Below are 20513 nucleotides of genomic sequence, written 5' to 3' on the forward strand. Positions count from 1 at the left end.
CATTCTACATGGCTGACTTCTCTAGAGCCTAGAAGTAACAAGGCCACCAAGAAAATAAGACAAAGCACCGGAAGAGCTATTAGCAGATATACCCAGTGAACTTAAATACTATGTTTCGATCTCACTCTTATTTTTTAGCCAAACTAGCTGAAGATTAGGCCCACAGGATACATGATTTCCTTTCATTTTATTTTATTTTTTCTTTTATACCTCAACTAAAGTCACTTTCATTCAACTGGTTGAGTTAAAGTCAATATCCGTTGACAGTCACACAGAACAATATGGTGATAAAATTGAAAAGTCAGACTTTAGCTAAGATGTCATTGTTAAGAAGACTTTTAAACGAAAGCAGACAAGGTAGCATGGCAACATACTTACAAGAGCTAATTAATTTGAAAAGACATTACCTCATAGCCAAGTAAGTGTCCATTGCTCAACTTCCAAGGAACAGCGTTCCAAGAAACTTCAATTTCTGAGGAAGACAAGCTATTTGCACAAACTTGAGATGGAGCTACTGTAGGCTCTGTTTGGGAACAGAAAAATATATTGAAGTTCTTATTTTTTTAAAAAAAGCATTTTAACATATTTGAAAATGTAAAATATTCTGTAAAAATATTTGAAAACATGAACCATGTCTTGGTCACTTCCCATGTCCTAGGAAGAGAGCATCACAGCCACAGGCTTTTCCTTGCGGAACAGCCAGAGCAACTTGCTCCCTCTCTGGCATTCCCTTCTTGGTATCCTACTTTCCTCCCCTTTTTCCCTTGGTTCTTTCCTCCCTATCATTATTTCTCTCCTTTCCGTCCCACAGTCTCTATGGGAAATCCTATGCCCACAAGTGCTACTTATTTTATGTTATTTTTTGTTTTTCCAAATAAAGGTCAAGGTCTACAGAGTTCATTTATTCAATAAGCATTTGGTGAGTGCCTTGTCTAGCCAGGCCCACAAGAGGGGCAAAGTTAAATGAGATCCTGTACTCTTCTGGAGGAGATAAGCACACACAGAGCTTAATACACAGGAAGAAATCCCCTTTGTAATGGAGAACTCTTGGGGCTTCATGGATCTCACAGTGATTCTTTCCTCTTAGGAGCTCTGAGCAGAGATGCGTCCTCCCCCAATATCCATTTCTACGTTAAAGGATCCTGCTCCCTGGCCATGGCTGATGCATATTAAGATAGACCCCCTGGTCCAAGGATGGGCCTATTAGATTTTTTTCTCTTGAGAATTTGAAACGTGCTTTGGAAAAACGAGGAAGACTTGAGGCCAATCAATCCAGCCCTGGTGCCCTAGAGAAGCCCTAGGTTTCTGAGGGTCCAGAGCTTCTCTGATTAAGGTTCTTCATGAGGTTTACTATTTACTTCTCTCTTTGATTCAATGAAAGGTCTGAGTATATTTCCAATAAATCCCTGCTTTTTTAAAAGACAAGTCGAATCAGTTTCTGACATTTGCAACAGAAAGACCTTTAACCAAATCATCAGTGGCGGCAAGAATGGAAACAGGAGAAGGAAAGTGCAGGAGGCAAGAAGATAGTAAAAGGCTCTGGCCGTCCCTCCTCCCAGCTGCCGCCCGCCCCCAACCCCGTCTACCCAAACTCCCTGGTTAATTTAATTGCCATCACCCCTCAGACTGCTGACCTGCCCTCGTAATGATAATCCTTCTCAGCAACTCTTGGAGATGGGGTCTGGCTATGAATATAAAAGCTCTTGGTTTTGCAAAAAATTTAAAAATCCTGTTCCCTTTTTCTCTCAGAACACAGTGGGAAAAGAGAGAACAAAAATAGGAGGTGACAGTATGATGAAAAATTGAGCCTCCTTACTGTTTTTAGGAATGACAACTGTGGACCCACTTTCTCAATTTACTGTAAGGCTTGGAGGATAGAGGAGATACTGTGAAATCGTATTTCATGAGCTCAAACTACTCAAGAGCAAAGGCCCCGGGTTAAAATACTAGCTCAATAGGTCTGTATGGATTTTGGCAATTCCATTAATTTCTTTCCTCAAGCTTCCATTTTCTCCTGTGTAAGTGGGAAATAACAATAGTACCTACTTGCCATTCCTCCTTGGAAAATTCCAATTAGGTAACGTCTGGCTGATGGTAAGCATCCAATACATGTTAGCTCCTGCCATTCTAACTAGCTAGAACCGCATGAGATAGCCAATATTCAGCTGCTTTTGACCTATAAAATGGCAACTTCATAGGATTCTCCTAACATTACTATTATTTTTACTATTACTTTCTGGGACAGAAAGGCAGAGAAAGGGAGTGAGTCCAGAGTGGAGTATGTATGAATCTATACCGACTAGAACTGGTGAAACCCATCCTCAAACCTGCATATTCCATACCTCCCCAATGTCAGATTTCTGGTTCTCCCTCTCCATCCTGCTAAAACCTCTTTCTCAGGTCTAGGAACCACTATAAAGCTTCAGACTAGGGCACTTCCAAAAGAATATCTTAATCTTACCTCCCGAAGAAGAAAGCTGTAGAAGGCTGTGCTGCTCCCTGCTTCACAGACTGGAACTCAATGTATTCCTCATAAGCAGATTTTTAATGAATTATTACCCCCTCTAACTATCCATTGAGTCTCACGCTTCAAGTAGGCATGGTTGATCTTTATTACCTGGACTACTAACTATGACTTCAATCATTCTCCTTTTCAAGAAATATATCTGAAGTCACAAAGAACTTCCAAATGGGTTTTTGGAGCACAATTGGTTGATTAAGTGTGGTACTGACATACAGATCTTCCTTGACTTATGATGGGGTTACATCTCGATAAACACATCCTAATTTGAAAATATCATAAGTCGAAAATGCATTTAATATACCTAATATAGCAAACAGCAAAGCTTAGCCTAGCCTACCTTAAACAGGCTCTGAACACTTACATTAGCCTACAGTTGGGCAAAATCATCTAATACAAGGCCTATTGTACAATAAAGTGTTGAGTATCTCCTGTAATTTATTGACTACTGTACTGCAAGTGAAAAGTAGAACGGTTGCATGGTACAGAATAATTTGAAGTATATCCATTGTTTACCCTTGTGGTTGTCTGGCTGACTAGGAGCTGTAGCTACTGCTGCCCAGCACCCTGGGAGATTATTTTACTCCATATCACTGGCCCAGGAAAAGATTAAAATTCGAAACTCGAAGTACAATTTCTACTGAAATGTGTCTCACTTCATACCACTGTAAAGTCGAAAAATCATTAAGTTGAAGGCCATCTGTCTAATCATAGCCCTTCCATACCTTCTTCTGCAGAGAACACTGTTGTCACTGGGCTAAACGGTCCTTCGCCTTTGTTATTATAAACACCCACTTTAACTTCATACAGTGAAAATGGCAGGATGCTTTCATTTCTAAAGACGTATCTTGGGGTATCAGGAGATGTGACCACTGTCTGGATCCAGTTGGTTACTCCAACAGGGCGGAAAGCAACAACATATCCAAAACCTTCACCATTCTGTAGTTCTTCAGGGACTGGCTATAAAGGAAAGGCATATTAACTCACGCTTTCACACGAGAGCAAGGCAAGAATAAATGCAGTTATAATGCGGAGTCTTTTGTAAAAGCCATCAAATAATCATCTACATTGGATTAAGTGGTTGGATTAAAAAAGGAGAAAAAGGTCAGGGGGACAGTCAGCTGCTTTTAAATAAACATATGCCACTCTTTCATAGCCACCAGATAACTAACTGGAATTTTCATAAATTATTCAGATTTTTGAGCATCTTGCAGCCGCAATCTGAGTTCCGAATAATAAAGATATACTTTCAGTTGAAATACTGCATCTCTAAATCAAATAAAAATCATCTCATCCCTAATGTTGATTTTATAGAAAAAAACTACACATTGGCATGATAATTCAGAGCAAAAGAGTAAAACTTTAAAAAAGGAAATAAAAACAATGTATTAAACTCAAAGCTGTATTTGCATCATGTCAAAAATTCCTATTGACACTCCACAATCTCTTGACTTCTTATTTTTCCAACCACATCTTCAAATAATGTAGACAATTCTAGTGCCTTCTGACTTTGTTAATTAATATTTTTCCTAATTATGACTTAAAGCAAGGGCTGAGAGAATGGCTAGGAAGAAGCACGGGCTGGAGAAGTGGCGTGTGCATCACCAGCGGGGGAGCAGCTCCAGAGAAAAGAGCCAGGACTAGACTCTCACCCCTATGTTTACCAGCCAGATGACCTCGGGCAAATTATTTAACATCTCTACGTCTTAGTGCTTTCACCTAAAAAATGTTGCGAGGATAAAATGAAAAAAATATGCAAAATGCTAGGAACAATGATTAACACAGAGTGAACACTCAAAAATATTCACTACTAGTTCCAGCCACCACTACCAGCACCACCCAGGATGCCATGAGTGTGGGAAGAGCGTCACCCTGAGAGGCAGGCGCTGTGCAGACACTTACATCCCAGGTGATCACCAGTTCAGACCGGCTCCCACCTCCTCCACTGGCGTCTGAAGGAGGCACTTCCGGCACTGAAAGATTAGAAAGAACGACTGAAACCCTGCTAGCATCTGGTAATATTTATCTGAAAGAAGACTCAATGTTGTTTACCTTTAATACTTAAAATAATTTGATCATTGGCACATTACACACACGTGTGTGTGTGTGCATGTGCACACGTGGGTGTATATATGCAATTATATCTGTGTATATATATGTGTGTGCATGTATATGTGTATATATATATCTTTGAGGGAGATCATCACATGCTTCATATTTGCATAAAATTATTAGAGATTCAAAATATCTCAAACAGTAAGAAAAAAATGACTCAGTGTGAAGGTTAATAAAACAAGAAAAAGTGATTCATCAGGGATGATGATAAATCAATCCCATACGGACATTTTTTCCCCCCAGTTTCAAAGCTATTTTTTTAATTGAGGTATAGTTGATTTACAATGGTTCAGGTGTACAGCAAAGTGATGCAGTTATATATATATATATATATATATATATATATATATATATATATATATATATATATACACATATATATACACACACATATATATTCTTTTTCAGATCCTTTTCCCTTATAGGTTATTACAAGATATTAAATATAGTTCCCTGTGCTATACAGTAGGTCCTGGTTGTTTACCTGTTTCATATATAGTAGTACGTACCTGTTAACCTCAAATTCCTAATTTATCCCGCTCTTCTCCTTCCCCCTTTGGTAGCCATAAGTTTGTTTTCTATGTCTGTGAGTCTATTTCTGTTTTGTAAATAAGTTCATTTGTATCATTATTTTTTTAGAGTCCACATGTAAGTGATATCACATGATATTTGTCCTTCTCTGTCTGACTTGACTTCACTTGGTATGATAATCTTTAGGTCCATCCTACATCAGCATGAACATTTAACTTATGACTATTTCAAGTACAGATTTAGTTCTCAGAAAAACATTGGCTCTATATAAAGATGACCCATACTTAAACCCTCAAATCCTATTATGAGATAATCTTTATGAACCTCACACAGGCTTTTATGCTGAGAAATTTATGCTTAGTAAATCCCATGACACACCTAGAACATAAGTTCCCTGAAGGTGGGTCTTTGTTGTGTTCAGAGCTGTACCCACTGTACCTAGAAAGTGCTCAGTGCACAGCAGGTACTTCCTGAATATGTGTTGTGTGAATAAATGAACTGAGCACCAAGATAGACATGGCTCCCTGATTTCTCACAATACCTGGCATAAACATTATATGCATTGTCCCATGTAAAAGAGCATCATTAAAATTATTGAAATGTATTCCATGACTTCTATCTTGGCTTTGTTCCAAAGTAATACATTGGCTGTATTTCAAACATAATTTTAGTCTTAATTAATACTACAGACTCTGAAAAGGAAAGTCTTAAATCCTCTCTGATGCCTCAATAATGTGATACCATGTACACTTTCTACTTTGCAGTTTCAATATTAGGCTATTTTTAGCATTATAAAAAAGAGTCTTATGGTTATTATTAATAGTTACCCCACATGGACAATTTTAACAATAATTCTCTCTTAATTTAATACTCAAGGGGCCAAAATATACCTATTCATCAATCGCTTAAGCTTGGTGGCAGAATGAGATTTCTTAGCAGCTGAACTCCCAGAAGTCATTATCCTACCAATTTGTCAATGCTTGTTATAAATGAAAACAGCACTTCCCCTGTTAACAGGGTGACTATATCAGATAGTAATTATAACCTTAAGTGACAAAAACATATTCACTCTACATACACTAATGAATGCTGACGATGGACTGAACTCTTGCAAATATCACACTACATCAGAATCACTTACACGTGTCTTTTGACAAATGCCATATGGCCAGTCTGCCGTTAGATAGTTCAGATAATTGCGACAATGCATTATCGAGGCTGGAGATCAAGCGCAGGAGAAGTGGAAATACACACCCAGAAAAACCTATGAAGCCATGACTCAGAAAACAAAAACACTAACCTGCCTCCTCAGTTCTTACTTTTTCTGAGGGTAAACTGGGTTCTCCACCTCCGATTTTGTTACTGGCTACAACCCGAAACTCGTATTCCACCCATGGATTTAACTCGACTACCGTAGCTGTGTGTGTTTTCCCATCAATGACCTCAGGCACTACAAAGGAATATTTCAGAGAGGTAAACTTCTGCACATCTTAGGGTTGACCTGAAATCCATTCATATGTACCGGTGGCATTTGCCTCTTCCCCTTTACCTGTTGTGGCCGTCTGCCAGCCCACGGAGAAAGGGGTCCGTGCCTGGACAGAATAGGATATAACCGGGCTGTGGTTGTCTGTACCTTCTTTCCAAGAGAGTTGGGCTGTTGTATCTGTAATTTCATCTACCTTTACGTCTTCTGGTGGTCCAGGTGAACCTAAGGCAAAAATGCAAACAATATTTAGCAATTCCATAAACGTCATTCTCTTCTACCAATGTGAAGAACATGCCCCATAGCACTTGAATCCCTTCAACGGATCCCAATTTCAAAAGCACTTAGGGTAAAAGGACATTTACCTGGCAACAAAACTTCCACTTTTTTTCTTTCACATTCATGTTGTTAGATATTAAATCTGCATTTTGAGCCATGAATTCCAAAGGCATAATACTCCACAATTGCAAATGAAACCTGCTTTTTGAGCCCTCTATTCAGCAGGATTCCTGCACTGTTCCAAATTCAATATCCTTTACTTTTGGTGCGAAACCTTTTTCTTTAATCTTCTGGGACACCTCTGTAGTTCCCAGTTTGTAATCTAGAGCTGTTTTATTCTACCATGCACTCTGGGTCATTTTTCAGCTCAGTAGCAAATCAGTACTTTGGACAGTAGCTCAGACTGGCAAATTTTCTCAGGCACCCTAGATGATCCTGTGTTTTATTTTGGAAGTAGACACACACACACACACACACACACACACACAATCACTACTCTCTTTCATATTAAACACTACTGCTGAATTAATGACATGCTCAATAACACATCAGCTTGGCAGCAGCTGTGGAATGCACATTACAGTGAGAGCTATTGGAATGACAGAGTTGAGATTTTTATTTCTTTGAATTAGCACCCATCCTTATTCTCACAGCTTCTGGTCTATTTGGGCAGGGGGATCAAATCAATATTATATAACTCACATGTTCATATGCTATCTCATCATGGTTTTTCAGTGAGAAAGGCTCAGTTAAGATGCGAAATTAAAGAAGCACACAGAGCCATTAATGTTTACCTCTCACTATGAGGTCAGCAGCAGATGAAACACTGTCCACCCCTGTCTGCACCACACAAACATATTTCCCACTGTGTTTCAACTGAATGTTTCTGATCATTAAATCGCCTGACGAACTCTGTTGGAAAAAACAGGTAATGAACATATTATTAGTTTGAAAACACAGAGACTCTCGAAGGCTATGGCCAACAACACCACTGGAATAAAACCCATATTTAGAGAGAAGACCTAGGTGGTTCCAAGACAGAAGATTGCTACGATGGAAAATATGGAAATAAAAACAGGTTATAAACCATACATGATTGCAGACATAGATTTCTGTAGCTAAATAAACAACAAGCTTTCCCCTGGGCATTTATGGTTTCAAAGATAAATAAGGGCAGAGATTACAGTCTCAGAGTCTATTTACTTTCACTAGGGTGACACTTCTCTTTATATCCACCGCTCAGCACCAGCGCAACTCTTTTCTCTGGTTCCATCCTCTTTGCAATTATTTGCCTGAGAAGAAGACGGAAGCATTTAGGTATCTGGTGGGAGATAAAGGCAGCACGACAAGGGGATTACCATGGTTGAAACACTTTTCTGAACACTTTGAAGCTTAAAAAGCCTAATGCTATTTAATTCCTTCACTACAGAATTTAGGGACAGTCAGTATGAACCCCGCAATAAGAAGAAATTAAAACATTTTTAACCAGAAAATAGTAGCTGCCCATAAAGACATAGGCCGGCATTCCCCAGTGCCAATTAATGAAGCAAATGTATTTCTAAAAGCTCAACTTCAAATCGTCCTTGTTTTAAAAGAATGTAAAATCATGTTTGTAAAATGAGTAACTGCAGGCCAGTTTCATGCATTAGTAAAAGTATGGACTGAAATAAAACGATTTGGAAAGCAAAGCCCTTTGAAGAGGATCACGTCATGGAAAATCTCTAAACTGGTACGGAAGAGGAAGCAATAAGTAGTTTGTCTTATTAATTAAAAGGATAATTTTACTCTTGGGTTTTCCCAGTATTTGTTGAAAGATGGATTCCACTATCCTGCTTTTAGGTAATTTCCTAAGATCTCCTATCAGGTAGTTTCTTAAATATTGCTTCCTATCCTTAGGATTCTTAATGCGCTATGTATTCTCCGTTGGTTGGATTGTATGGCTTTAGCCTGAATTTCTTAGTATCGGGAAAAGGCAGATGTGAGCTGATTGATGGCTGTAATTAAATGATAATCCAGAAACTGCTGAGTTTGCACATTTTACTTTTATCAAGTTAAACTTTTTCCTTTCCCTCCCTCTCTCTTTCTCCTCAGGGTTACTTAGAAATTTATCCCCAGGACAAAGCCTTCAATGCTTGCTGACCTTTAGAAACTCTTTAGATTTTATGAGCTCCATTTACTCACAGGAGGTTGATTATCATTTCTATAGGAATCTCTTATTTTCAGTGAAGTAAGAACTGTTACGATTAAATTCCATCAAGGCATTGGGATAAGCTGTTATTCCTCCCTGTGTTTATTTGCTTATTTTGAAAGCAGTCGGGTAAAAAAAGAGAATTGGAAGTAGCACTGTCTTTTTGTCCTCAGACACATGAATATAGCTTTTAGGCACATAAGCTCGTTTTCTTTCTTGAAGGAGTAAAAAAGAGATTGATGTTGGGTTTGTCATTTCTGTTCACTTTGGTATTGATGGGTAGAGAGAGATATAACTTAGCTAGCTTGTGTAATAACCAAGCCATCTTCCTGAAGAAATATAGTTAGGCTCACCATGAAGGGAAATATAATTTTTAATTATATTTTACACTGTAGAGTGAAAACGGAAGCAATAAACATGTAGACGGTAGGAACCATTGATTTTTTTTTCAGCACCAACATGAAACTGAGTGGATGAATACATAAATGAAAAATAAAATGTAGCAAAAACTAAGGATCCTGTACTTAATTTTTGTCTTTCTCAGTAGACTATATTTATATTGTTCCTCTTCTAGTGCTTTTTCTCTCTCACCCTATCTATTGTCTTTTCATGGAGCAATATGAAGAGTCAAGATTCATCTTAACAAAAGTTCATCGAATGCTTGCCGTATTAGACTCACTCGAGGTTAGAGAAGTGTGTTATGCATGACCTCTGCTCTCTAGGATATAAACCCAAGTCAGGGATATATATATATATGAAACAAGTTATGTTTACAAATTTAGAGAAGTTATTTAATAAAGGTTAAATAAAATCACATGGCACATACCATGTGTACACAACCTCAGAATGCAGGAGGCAGGAAATTTTTCAGTCCTGCCGAGGATGTGGAGCAACCGGTACTCTTGTTATTGCTAATGGGAATGGAGACCGGTGCAATTACTCTGGAACCTTGTTTAGAAATATCTACTAAGGCAGGATATACCCATAATCTACAACCCGGCAATTCTGTTCCTAAGTAATACATACTTTACAGAGATGTGTGTGTATGTTCATCAAGACATTTACAAGAATGTTTGTGGCAGTACTAACCATAATAGCTAAAGAATGGAAACAACCTAGTCAATCAATGAACCATAACTAAATAAATCAATGAACCATAACTATATAGACTGACATAGCTAAGTCTCAACATAAAAGATATAAATTAGATAGAAAGGAGTACAATGATACTAATCTATCATATCATAAATCTAGACTGTGACTATCTTTGGAGGGATATTTAGGACTGCAGCGAGGCATCACAGGGACTTCTGGAGTAGGGGTCATGTTGCTTCCTGATTTCATCGTTGGTTACCTGAATGTGTTCATTTTGTGAAAATTCACTGGGCTACACGCTTACAATTTGTGTATTTTTTGGCAGAACATAATGACTCTCAAGATGCAGTTGTTATAATGTACAACTATAGCTCTAAACGCTCCACTATAAATAGGACCATCAGTGAAAAGGTCAAATAACATGGCTGTTATTCTAAACTCCAGTTTCTTTCACAAGAATTAAATGTTTAATAATAAAAGTGCAATTAATTAGAACATTCTATAACTTCTTATTAAGATGCAATTGATTATTCCCAGACATTAAAAAAAGATAAAAAAGGAAAAGGAAATTCCAAAGGGAAGTTTCACTTATATCAAACCAATTCTTGTCCCCATCAATTTTCACTGCTAATGGTTAGAATATAGTTTGTTACTGATTAACTATGATAAAGGGGACAGGAGAGGAATGTCCGAAAAAACCCAAGTAGCATTAGTCTAATTGTGGTAAAATAGCACTTGATAGATTACTTTTCAGTATATTTATCAGTAAAATTGCATCTATTATTTAGATACATTTAGAAACATGCTTCTAATTCCTCAGAGTGTAAGTGTAAAACAACTTACAAACATTACAAACATTAATAATCTTTGAATAAATTCTTAGGAACACTAATAACCCTCTGAATAAAAATAGCTTCTACTTTATTATCTGCTAAATTAGTTTGTTAGTCTTTCTTTGTATTGTTTTCCTAAACTCTCCTTTGTCCCCCTTCCCTCAAATAGAACGGACTAGAATTGGGACAACGCAGAGTCAAAGCTTCATTTTCTTCACTTCGCTTATCCCTATGGCCCTTAAAACGTCCCCCTCCAAGTGCAGCAGTGTAATCCCCAGTCTTTCCAGAAAACAAGTCCTTTTTCTATGCCGCTGATCACAGCATTATTTGAAAATGGAGCTTTTAGCAGTGCAAGAGGCCTATTTCTACAGCTTCAACAGGGGTTTAAGAAGAGGGAGACATTTCCCTAAGTCATATGAATTTTAGCTCTTTCTCAGAAGCACTATCTTTTTAAATAGGATCATTCATTCCAAAACTATTCATTAAGCAATGGTTATACTTTAGTCGCTGGGGATACAATAGTGAGGGAAAAAACCAGTCCTTATGTTCATGGAGCTTACAGTTGAAAGACAGCCATTAATCAAATGACTACCACAAATCAATGTAAAATTACAGTGTAATGCAAGTTCAAAATACACAGACGAATCTATGATTCTGGAGTCTCAATGTATTGATAGTTGAGCTAAGATTTGCAATATGAATACAAGCTATCTAGCAAAAGAGGGTAAGAAAAAAATGGTCTACATTAGAGCACTTACACATATGCAGAGACTCTAAGGCAGGTGACAACAGAGTCTCTTTTGGTAGTGGGAGGGATAGGCAATGTCAGGGGGGATAGTCAATCCACAAATCCATAGGAATAGGCCTCTCCCACTACCAAAAGCTCCATTTCTGTCCCCAGAAAACTAAAATTTCACTGTAGCTAATTTCAGGTTCATATTCATGTCTTAATGATAGTAAATTTTTTATTATATTTGAAAAAACTTGTAAGCTTTTCTAGAATTACTTAATTATCTAATTAGTTGTTCACCTAATTATATAGATTTCTCCTAGAAAAGATCATATTTCCAGAACATGTTACAGGTATAAACAGTATATGGATTTATAAGTCAAATCACCTTTGAAATAAATGCTAACAGAAAATCCAGTGAGTGCATGAGACGAAAAAGAAGATAAGCTTGTTAACTTTTTCCCTATATTTTCTTAGGTGACGATGCTAGTGGAATTTTTGATGTAGTTGAAAAACCACTCCGCACTGAAAGAAAAACACTGCATGATGTGATAACCCACGCCAGCTGGAGGTAAGAAAGAGACAACTCATTACTAATTACACGTAAGCTGAGAGTACATTGTGAGATCTACCATATGCTACAAATCAAGGTATAAAATAAACCTTGGAACTTGGAAAACCTCTAGACCCCTGCAAATGTAGCATGCACTCTGAATAAAACAAATTTTCAACAAAAACTAATTTCCTAGTAAGCACTCTTGATGTAAATACTGCTGCTGGACTGCCAAGAAGCATAATTTTCCAATTTAAGGGGAAAAAAAGCATTTTGACAACTATTTGGAAGGCAAGGTAGAATAGAAGCTCCTCCTTTTTAAAAATCACTTTACACAGCCTGTTTCTGTATAGATTCCAATGTTAATCATTCATCCCGTCACTGGGCTGCCTTCCAAGTCCTGACACTGCATGTAAATCATACACAGGTGACTAGCGAACAGTCAGACCTACAGGTTACTTCTGAAACCTGAGTGGTGTTTTTCTCTGTGAAGGCCCCTAAGGGAATTGGTGGCAGATGGGTCACCTCTGTATTTCTGACCAACCAAGTTAAATCTTGCCCCATCCCTACCCCAAATGGCTGCAACAAGGCCACCTTTGTTACAAATGGACACTGCTCACCCAAGGAACAGAAATAATTGGCAACCACTGAAACATGAAAATGGGCCCTAACACTGTAAACAATTTTAGTTTTTCCGACTGATTAATAATTTCAGCTGAAACTGTCTGATGCCTGGTTGTCCAAACAGGTGATATTTAGTGCAGATAATATGCAATCTGTTCACATCAAAATTTTTCGACTTTCTTTGGTACCAATAAACTGAAATAATTGATCCATTACAGGATTTAGAGCCCTAGCTTGTCCCGTCATAACTGTTTGGAAAGAATAACACATGAAAGATAAAAACTTGGTCAAAGACCTTCATGCATATTTTAAACTGTGTCAATGCCCAAGTTACCTTAAAGGTATCAGCTTTTCTATTTCAACATCAAGTTCACATTAACAACTTGGGGATTTTTTTTTTTCTGGTCTCTGTAGTGTTTATGGAGTATCTTACTGGAAGTTGGTGATCTCAGGATCCAGTGTCTATTCCCACAGTGATTGTACCTCAGTGTTTTCTAAACTTCAACCATTAGAGTCACACCGCCACATTTTTTTTTTTTTTGCCATATTCCAGTACTAAATGCTCTACTATTTACTTGTTTCTTAAACTGTTTAACTTTCTTAAATAATATGGAAGTCAAGACAGAAAATGTGTACTTTTATCTAACATGGAAAACTGTCGATCACAGTAATAGTTAACTGAAAATGAAAACAGTGAGTGGAAAATAATGCAAATGGACACTGTCCAAAATAATGTAAATGGACACTAGGTGGGCACTCTCAAAGTCTCTGAGACTTGGACCTTTGCTCTTTTAATTAAAAAGGGAGATTAGCAAAAATTAGAAAATCATTCGTGACAAACCTAACACCATACTGAATTATTCTCCTTGATTTAACCTAAATGATTGACATGAAATTGAAAATAGAATAGATCTCATTCTGCATTATTTAATATTGCCTATTGGGTACCTAGTCTGTGCTTTGCAAAACACTGGGCTACCCAGATCACTTAACCCAGTAGTTTTCAACATTGGCTGTACAGTAAATTCACCTGGAGAGTCTTTAAAAACATACCAGAAATCCCTAGGCCACATCCCGGAACAGTTAAATCAAAATGGACTAGAAAGAGGAGACCCTTTAGCTGATTCTAATGATCAGTTAGTATCTAAAAGCATTAAATGCCCGAGATTTTATATTCTTCACATCATCACTCCTCCTGGAAATAAAAGCTTCAAGATAGTCACTCTTTTCCCTAGCTCTAAAACTCTGCAATTAATAAATGCATAAAATAATCATTAAGTTAGGTTGCTTAGTGCTGGGTTTATAAGCTGAGAACAGTACACCTGTACATATTTTGATTCTGGAAGATGGGTGAGAAAACTAGTACCTGTGAAACAGGTACTATATGTCAAGTACAAGGCACATTTCCTTGACATTAGATTGCTTTGGTGTACTTGTTGTCATTTTAAAAACACTAGTCATTGAAATATTCAACATGGTGATAGATTTCTATAGATTCATATAGCAACTTACTGTTAGTCAATGTGAATCACCCTAGGATTACTCTGAATTGATGTGACGACAGTTCAGAATGCAAGTATTTCAAGTCACAAGAGCCTACCCTGAGTAACAATTTATCTCATAGATCACAGGTCTTTTTTTGTCTTTGTTGCTTTTACCTGCATATTAGAGGTTTAAAATACACTGGGAGCAGATCTGCCCCTTGCAGAATTATAAGGTTAGTATATGAAAAAGGGAATCCCCTGATACAAAGGCACAAAAAGCCACTGTTTCATGGAAACTTGACCAAGTTGTGCAAATGTCTTGTGCTCAGTTCTAGTTCCAATTACTCTTGCTGTGTAATAAATTACCCCCCAAATTTAGTGGCTTAAAAAACTGATGATCATTTACTCTGCTCAGCAATATATAATCTGAGCAGAGATCAGTAGGGGGACAGCTCGTCTCTGTTGTAAACCTCATCAGCTGGGGCTGCTGGAATGGGGACAGGCAAGCAAGCCAGCTTACATGACTGGAGAGTGGTGTCGGCTGTTGGCTGGGAGTTCAGCCGTTCTCTTAAGGTAGACCTCTCCACCATCCGCTTGGGCTTCCAAGCAGGAATTCCAAGAGAAATTGCACCAATGGAACCAGGTGGAAGTGCAGGCATTTTTATGAGCTCGCCTAAGCACTCACAGAGCACCACTCCTGCTTTTCTTTATTGATCAAAGCAGCCACAAAGGTCTACCTGGGTTCAAGACAGGAGGCGTACATTTCACCACTTGATGGGGAAGAGTGTCAAAGTCACATCAAAAGACGAGCAAGTTGGGTACAAAGTGTGCTTTTGCAGTCATCTTTGGAAAACACCATTGGACACGTCCCTCCAGATCCATTCTGTACCTGCCATACTGCTTCCTTTGGAGGCAGCTGACCTACATGGACTATATAGAATGGTGCCCTTACTTTCTGTCTTTTCCTTGGGTTCCTCCCATCAGGAAATCTGAGGAAGGGAGAACAGTGAGTTTGTGGTATTTGTTTATCAAGATTCATCCCTGCAGGGTTGTTTTACTCTGACTGTGCCAAGAACCCAAGATAGACTTAAAACAACCCCACCAACTCTGATCTAGATGCCCTTTCATGTCAGTAGCCTATGTGTGAGCCAGAGAAAGGATACCCGCAGTCAGAGAGAATAAAATTACACTCTCTCCCAGGAGAGCTGCTCCCAAAGAGATCACACCAACTCTACTACAACTTCAGACCAATGTATTCCCACAGTTTTCCTGATGCTCTGGAAATCAATCAATCAATCTCAAAGTCATATTTAAAAAGTTGAAAAAAAAGACTAGGTTGGATGCCAAATCCAATCTATCATTAATTATTTTTTTTGTAAACAGTTATGATCTAAAATTTTAAAGTCAGTATTAAAAAATGGTTTACAAAATCAGAGTGTTTACTGTTATAAAAAACAGCTAAAATTCCTGGTTTTTGTGTCTAAAATTTTAAATTGCCCCAAATAAGCCGTTTATTCTTCACTTTCTTATTCATGTCCAGATCAATTAAATGGTATAATTAAATACTGTCTTGCAAAGTAGAATAATTTTCTTTCTGAAATTGGAGCATAAAAATCCAAGCCACTATGGACAATTACAACTCAATAATAAAAAGACAAATAACCCGATTAAAAAACAGGCCAGTCACCCTGACTTCTGATTTTCAGTTGGCATATAAGCAGTTTAGCAGTCATCACTCTGTTCTAACAACAAGTAAAAGCTGAGTAACTCCTCTTCGATCTGACAGAGAAGTGAGGCCATGGAAAAAACCACTACCTTCAAAAGTGGAGAGACAGACCGACAAATACAGAGGACCACAACTTACTGGAGCAGAAATCCGCCAGCAGAAATTTCCCTGGGAGGCAGGACTGGGGTAGAGAAACCCAAACTGTGATGGGTGAATTGCTGGAGGGTCAGCGTGGACAGGTGTGAGAGCTAACACTCCAGGGAACCCAGACACAGGTGGTTCCCCATCCTTTTCTGAGTTTTACCTCCAGGAGCTCTACCCGCTCCTCACAGTGAATGGTGAAGAAAGATCCCCTCATGTTTCTGGCAGGGGAAGGGAAAATGAACCATTACGAAATAAGCCAGAGCCCTCTGTTCTTCTGAACAAAGGCTGCCTTTAGGAGAAACTATTTTACCAGAGCCTAATCTGCTGCGGTTTTGTAAGAGCCCAATACGTCTCCCTAAGAAAAATACCCCAATCCTGATCCCTCTAGCTTCCCACGCGGCGGAAGGGAAATACACAGCTCCAGTACCTCCGGCCATCCTGTCTCACCAGATGGGAAAGGGGGAGATGAAGAAGCACTGCGGAAGTTCACAGTGCAGGGGCACAGGCTCACCAGAACAGCAGACCAAGTCACAGGACTGGAGAACACTTCCTCTCACCCCCCACAAACTCACCACGGTATCTGTAAAGGCCTGCTCACTGCAGTTCCTTTCAGCTAGCGCATCACGTATGCCTTTCAACAGAACAATTACCGGGCATATGAAAACGCAGAAAACACAGTGTTAAGAGGCTGAATACACATCAGAACAGGCATCAGATACGGCATGAAGTATCAGACCAGAAATTTTAAAGAGCTATGATTAATATGCTAAGGGATTTAATGGAAAAAATAGATTGCAAAAAGAAATGGATAACATAAGCAGAGGGATGGAAATTCTAAAAAACAAAAAAGAAATGCTAGCGATCAAAAACACTGTAAAGAAATAAATAATGGCTTTCATGAGCTCATTAGTAGACTAAACATGGCTGAGAAGACAATCTCTAAGCTTGAGGATATGACGATCAAATCTTCCAAAACTTAAAATGAAAGATGAAACAACTGAAAATAAAGAACAAAATACTTAAGAACTGGGTAATGGAGATATCAGAAGGAGAAGAAAGAGAAAAAGGAAACAGAAGTAATATTTGAAGCAGTGGTGACTGAGAATTTCCCAAATTTATATCTGAAATCAAACCACAGGCCTCTCTCCAGAGAGAACGAAAATGATAGGTCAGAAACACGGCCCTCCATAAAGAAAGGAAGAGCATCAGAAAATAAATAAGTGAAATATTCTTAATTTATCTAATAGATAACAGTTTTTTCAAAATAATAATTCACTGCTAGGAGGAAAGCAAAACTAAACATACTCGTGCCACATGACCCAGAAATCTTACTCCTTGATATGCACCCAAATTGAAAACTTATGTCCACACAAAACCTGCACACAGATGTTTAAAGCAGCTTTACTCATAATTTCAAAAACTTGGAAGTAACCAAGGTGGCCTTCAGTAGGTGAGTGGATAAACTACTATATCCAGTCAAAAGAAAAAAGAGCTATTATGCCATTGAAAGATATGGAGGAAACATAAATGTATAGTACTAAGTGAAAGAAGCTAATCTGAAAAGGCTACATACTACGTGATTCCAACTATAGAACGTTCTAGAAAAAGCAAAACTATGGAGATAGTAAAGATTATTGGTTGCCAAGGGTTGGGGGAGGGAGAGATGAATAGATGGAGCATAGAGGAATTTTAGGGCAGTGAAACTACTCTGAATGATACTCTAATGGTGGATACATGTCCTTATATATTTGTCCAAACCCAATGAATGTACAGCACCAAGAATGAACGCTAATGTAAACCATGGACCCTGGGTGATAATGATGTGTCAATGTAGGTTCATGGATTGTAACAAATGGACCACTATGATGCAGGATATTGATAGTGGAGTAGGTTGTGCACGTGTGAGGACAGGGGTTGTATGGGAACGACTCTTTGCACTTTCCGCTCACTTTTGCTGTGAGCTTAAAACTGCTCTAAGAATAAAATTTATTAATAAAAATAAGTTAATAAAATACTTATTAATAATTAATAACAAGTAAAAAATAAAAATTTTACAAGTCACAAAGGACCACATCCTTCATGATTCCATTATATGAAATGTCCAGAATAGGCAAATACCAGAGCAGAAAGTAGCTTTGTGGTTGCCTGGGGCTGGGAGCGTTTGAAGGTGGAGGAGTTGGGGGAATTATGGATAATGGGTGTGAGGTCTCTTTCTGAAGTAATTAAAATATTCTGAAATTGATGACGGAGGCACATCTCTTTGAATATAGTAAAAGCTATTTAATTGTACACTTTAGTTCAATTATATGAATTATTTCTCAATAAAGGTATTAAATAAATAAGCCATCATGAATAAAAGATAATGCTATGATTAGCAGACACCCTTTATCTCCTCATTCAGTTTGATTGATCTGTTCATTTATTGGATTTATTAGATTTAAGCCTATTTTTGACAAGTCCTCTTTTTTCAGAATGTATTCAGGAACCTTAGCCCCACACCCTTTGCCAAACAAAACCAAACCAAAATTATAAACTACTAGTTCTTTCCTCTGCCTCCAGAGATGAGATATTTTAAATCTGCAAGTCACAGATGCAGGTAAATATCTGTTAATCACAATTTGGAGGATCTGAAGTAATCATAATCAATATCGAATGAATTGTTACTGACTCTCTTAGAACTTTCTTTAGAGATTTTTTTTAAGTATTTATACATAATGGTGTTTGGATTTTCATGTGCTGGTATATACACAAACATATTTACAGGAACACAAACATACACATTACTGTCTCTTTGATGGTAGCTTATAGTTTTCAACTGGCTAACGGTAGGGTGGGTCCAGTGGTGGAATCCCAATATGTCCTAAGCTCAACAGTGAACAACTGACAACCCCACCCCTGAGAAAAAAAGTCAATTCCTAAGAATTGGAGTGATGTCATTTTATGGAAGGTTTGTGGGGGAAAATATGAAATTCACAACAAAATCTCCCTGAAATATTCTTTAAACATCTGCATCTCTCCCAAAGTTTCTCTCCTAGTATCACTAGCCTATCTAACTTCCCCAAAGTTTCTTACGTAACCCTCCTTGAACACTAGTTCTAAAATCTTCATATTCCCCTTCAAATTCCTACAGCTTGAATATCCCATTCAACCCAAGAAAAGTTATGAAAACTATTAGGAAAAGAAGAATACAGATTTTTTGACTACATGAAAATGAAAACTTTGACTCTATGAGTGATAAAATAATAGACAAAGTTAACATAAAAGTGACATACCAAAGGAAGATATTTCCAGTGACTCACACTAAGATATAATTAATAGCTTGACTACATAAGGACCTACTGTAAATCTGTAAAGCAAAAGGCTTGACTTCTAATGGAAGAAATGAGCAGAGGACACAAATCTGCAAGGTATGGAAGAGGGACAGGAAATGGCCAGTACACACTGTGAATTTGTGTGTAAGTGAAGGATTTCCTGCTGTGACCTAAGGAGAACACTGTCCAATGGACACAAAATATACATGAGATGAAAATCTATTATATGCAAATGTCAGTATCATTACTGTGTTTTCAGCAAAAATAAAATAGGTCTTATCTGGCTGATGGTTGTCTTGAAGCAGTGCGTGTTTTGTTTTTGTAACTTTCGGAAGTCATTCCCTATTGCTAGATTTAAAATAATTTTTTGAACACTCTTCTATACAATAACCCAGGCAGCTGGGCTATTGTGAATTTCTCTAGCTAGAAATTAGGTAATTTTTTGTTTTCTGCAGAAGTAACGATGCATTTCATGAGTCAGTATTAAGCCCCCAGTTTTCTTGATTTGGAGGAGTCAGTCATAATTCTGAATCTTTCTGAAGTATCCAAATTACTAATAAGCAAAATGGAGAGATTCTCCATCTTACTATTAATCTGAGAAATGAGAAACTGTTGATAATGAGATATCACTTCTCAACCATCTGTTTGGGAAAATTTTTATTTAAAAAATCAAGGGAAAAAATCATGTGTGGGAAAGAATGTGGGGCAACGGGCACCTCCTGCTCTGCTGATGGGAATGTAAATTGCCGCAGCTTTCCCAGAGAACACTTTAGAAGCAATCCTACCAGCGCTGCTGGTAGCAGTAACAGCAACAGCAAGAACAACCGCAGCAACAGCTAACATGGGTTGTTCTGAAGTATTTTATACACATACCTCAGAATAAATGACTAGTATCA

General features: G+C 37.8%; 1 protein-coding gene across 1 annotated transcript in view; it reads right to left on the reverse strand.

Moving 5' to 3' along the window:
* The window catches only part of CNTN3 (contactin 3), a 331266-nt gene that overhangs the window by 30224 nt on the left and 280529 nt on the right, over positions 1-20513 (reverse strand). The window contains 6 exon segments of the mRNA XM_036867699.1: positions 408-523; positions 3247-3481; positions 4424-4494; positions 6468-6617; positions 6717-6875; positions 7724-7841. Coding sequence (XP_036723594.1) covers positions 408-523; positions 3247-3481; positions 4424-4494; positions 6468-6617; positions 6717-6875; positions 7724-7841 — 849 coding nt within the window.

The sequence above is a fragment of the Balaenoptera musculus genome, chromosome 11 (assembly GCF_009873245.2).
Source record: "Balaenoptera musculus isolate JJ_BM4_2016_0621 chromosome 11, mBalMus1.pri.v3, whole genome shotgun sequence".
NCBI classification, from domain to species: domain Eukaryota; kingdom Metazoa; phylum Chordata; class Mammalia; order Artiodactyla; family Balaenopteridae; genus Balaenoptera; species Balaenoptera musculus.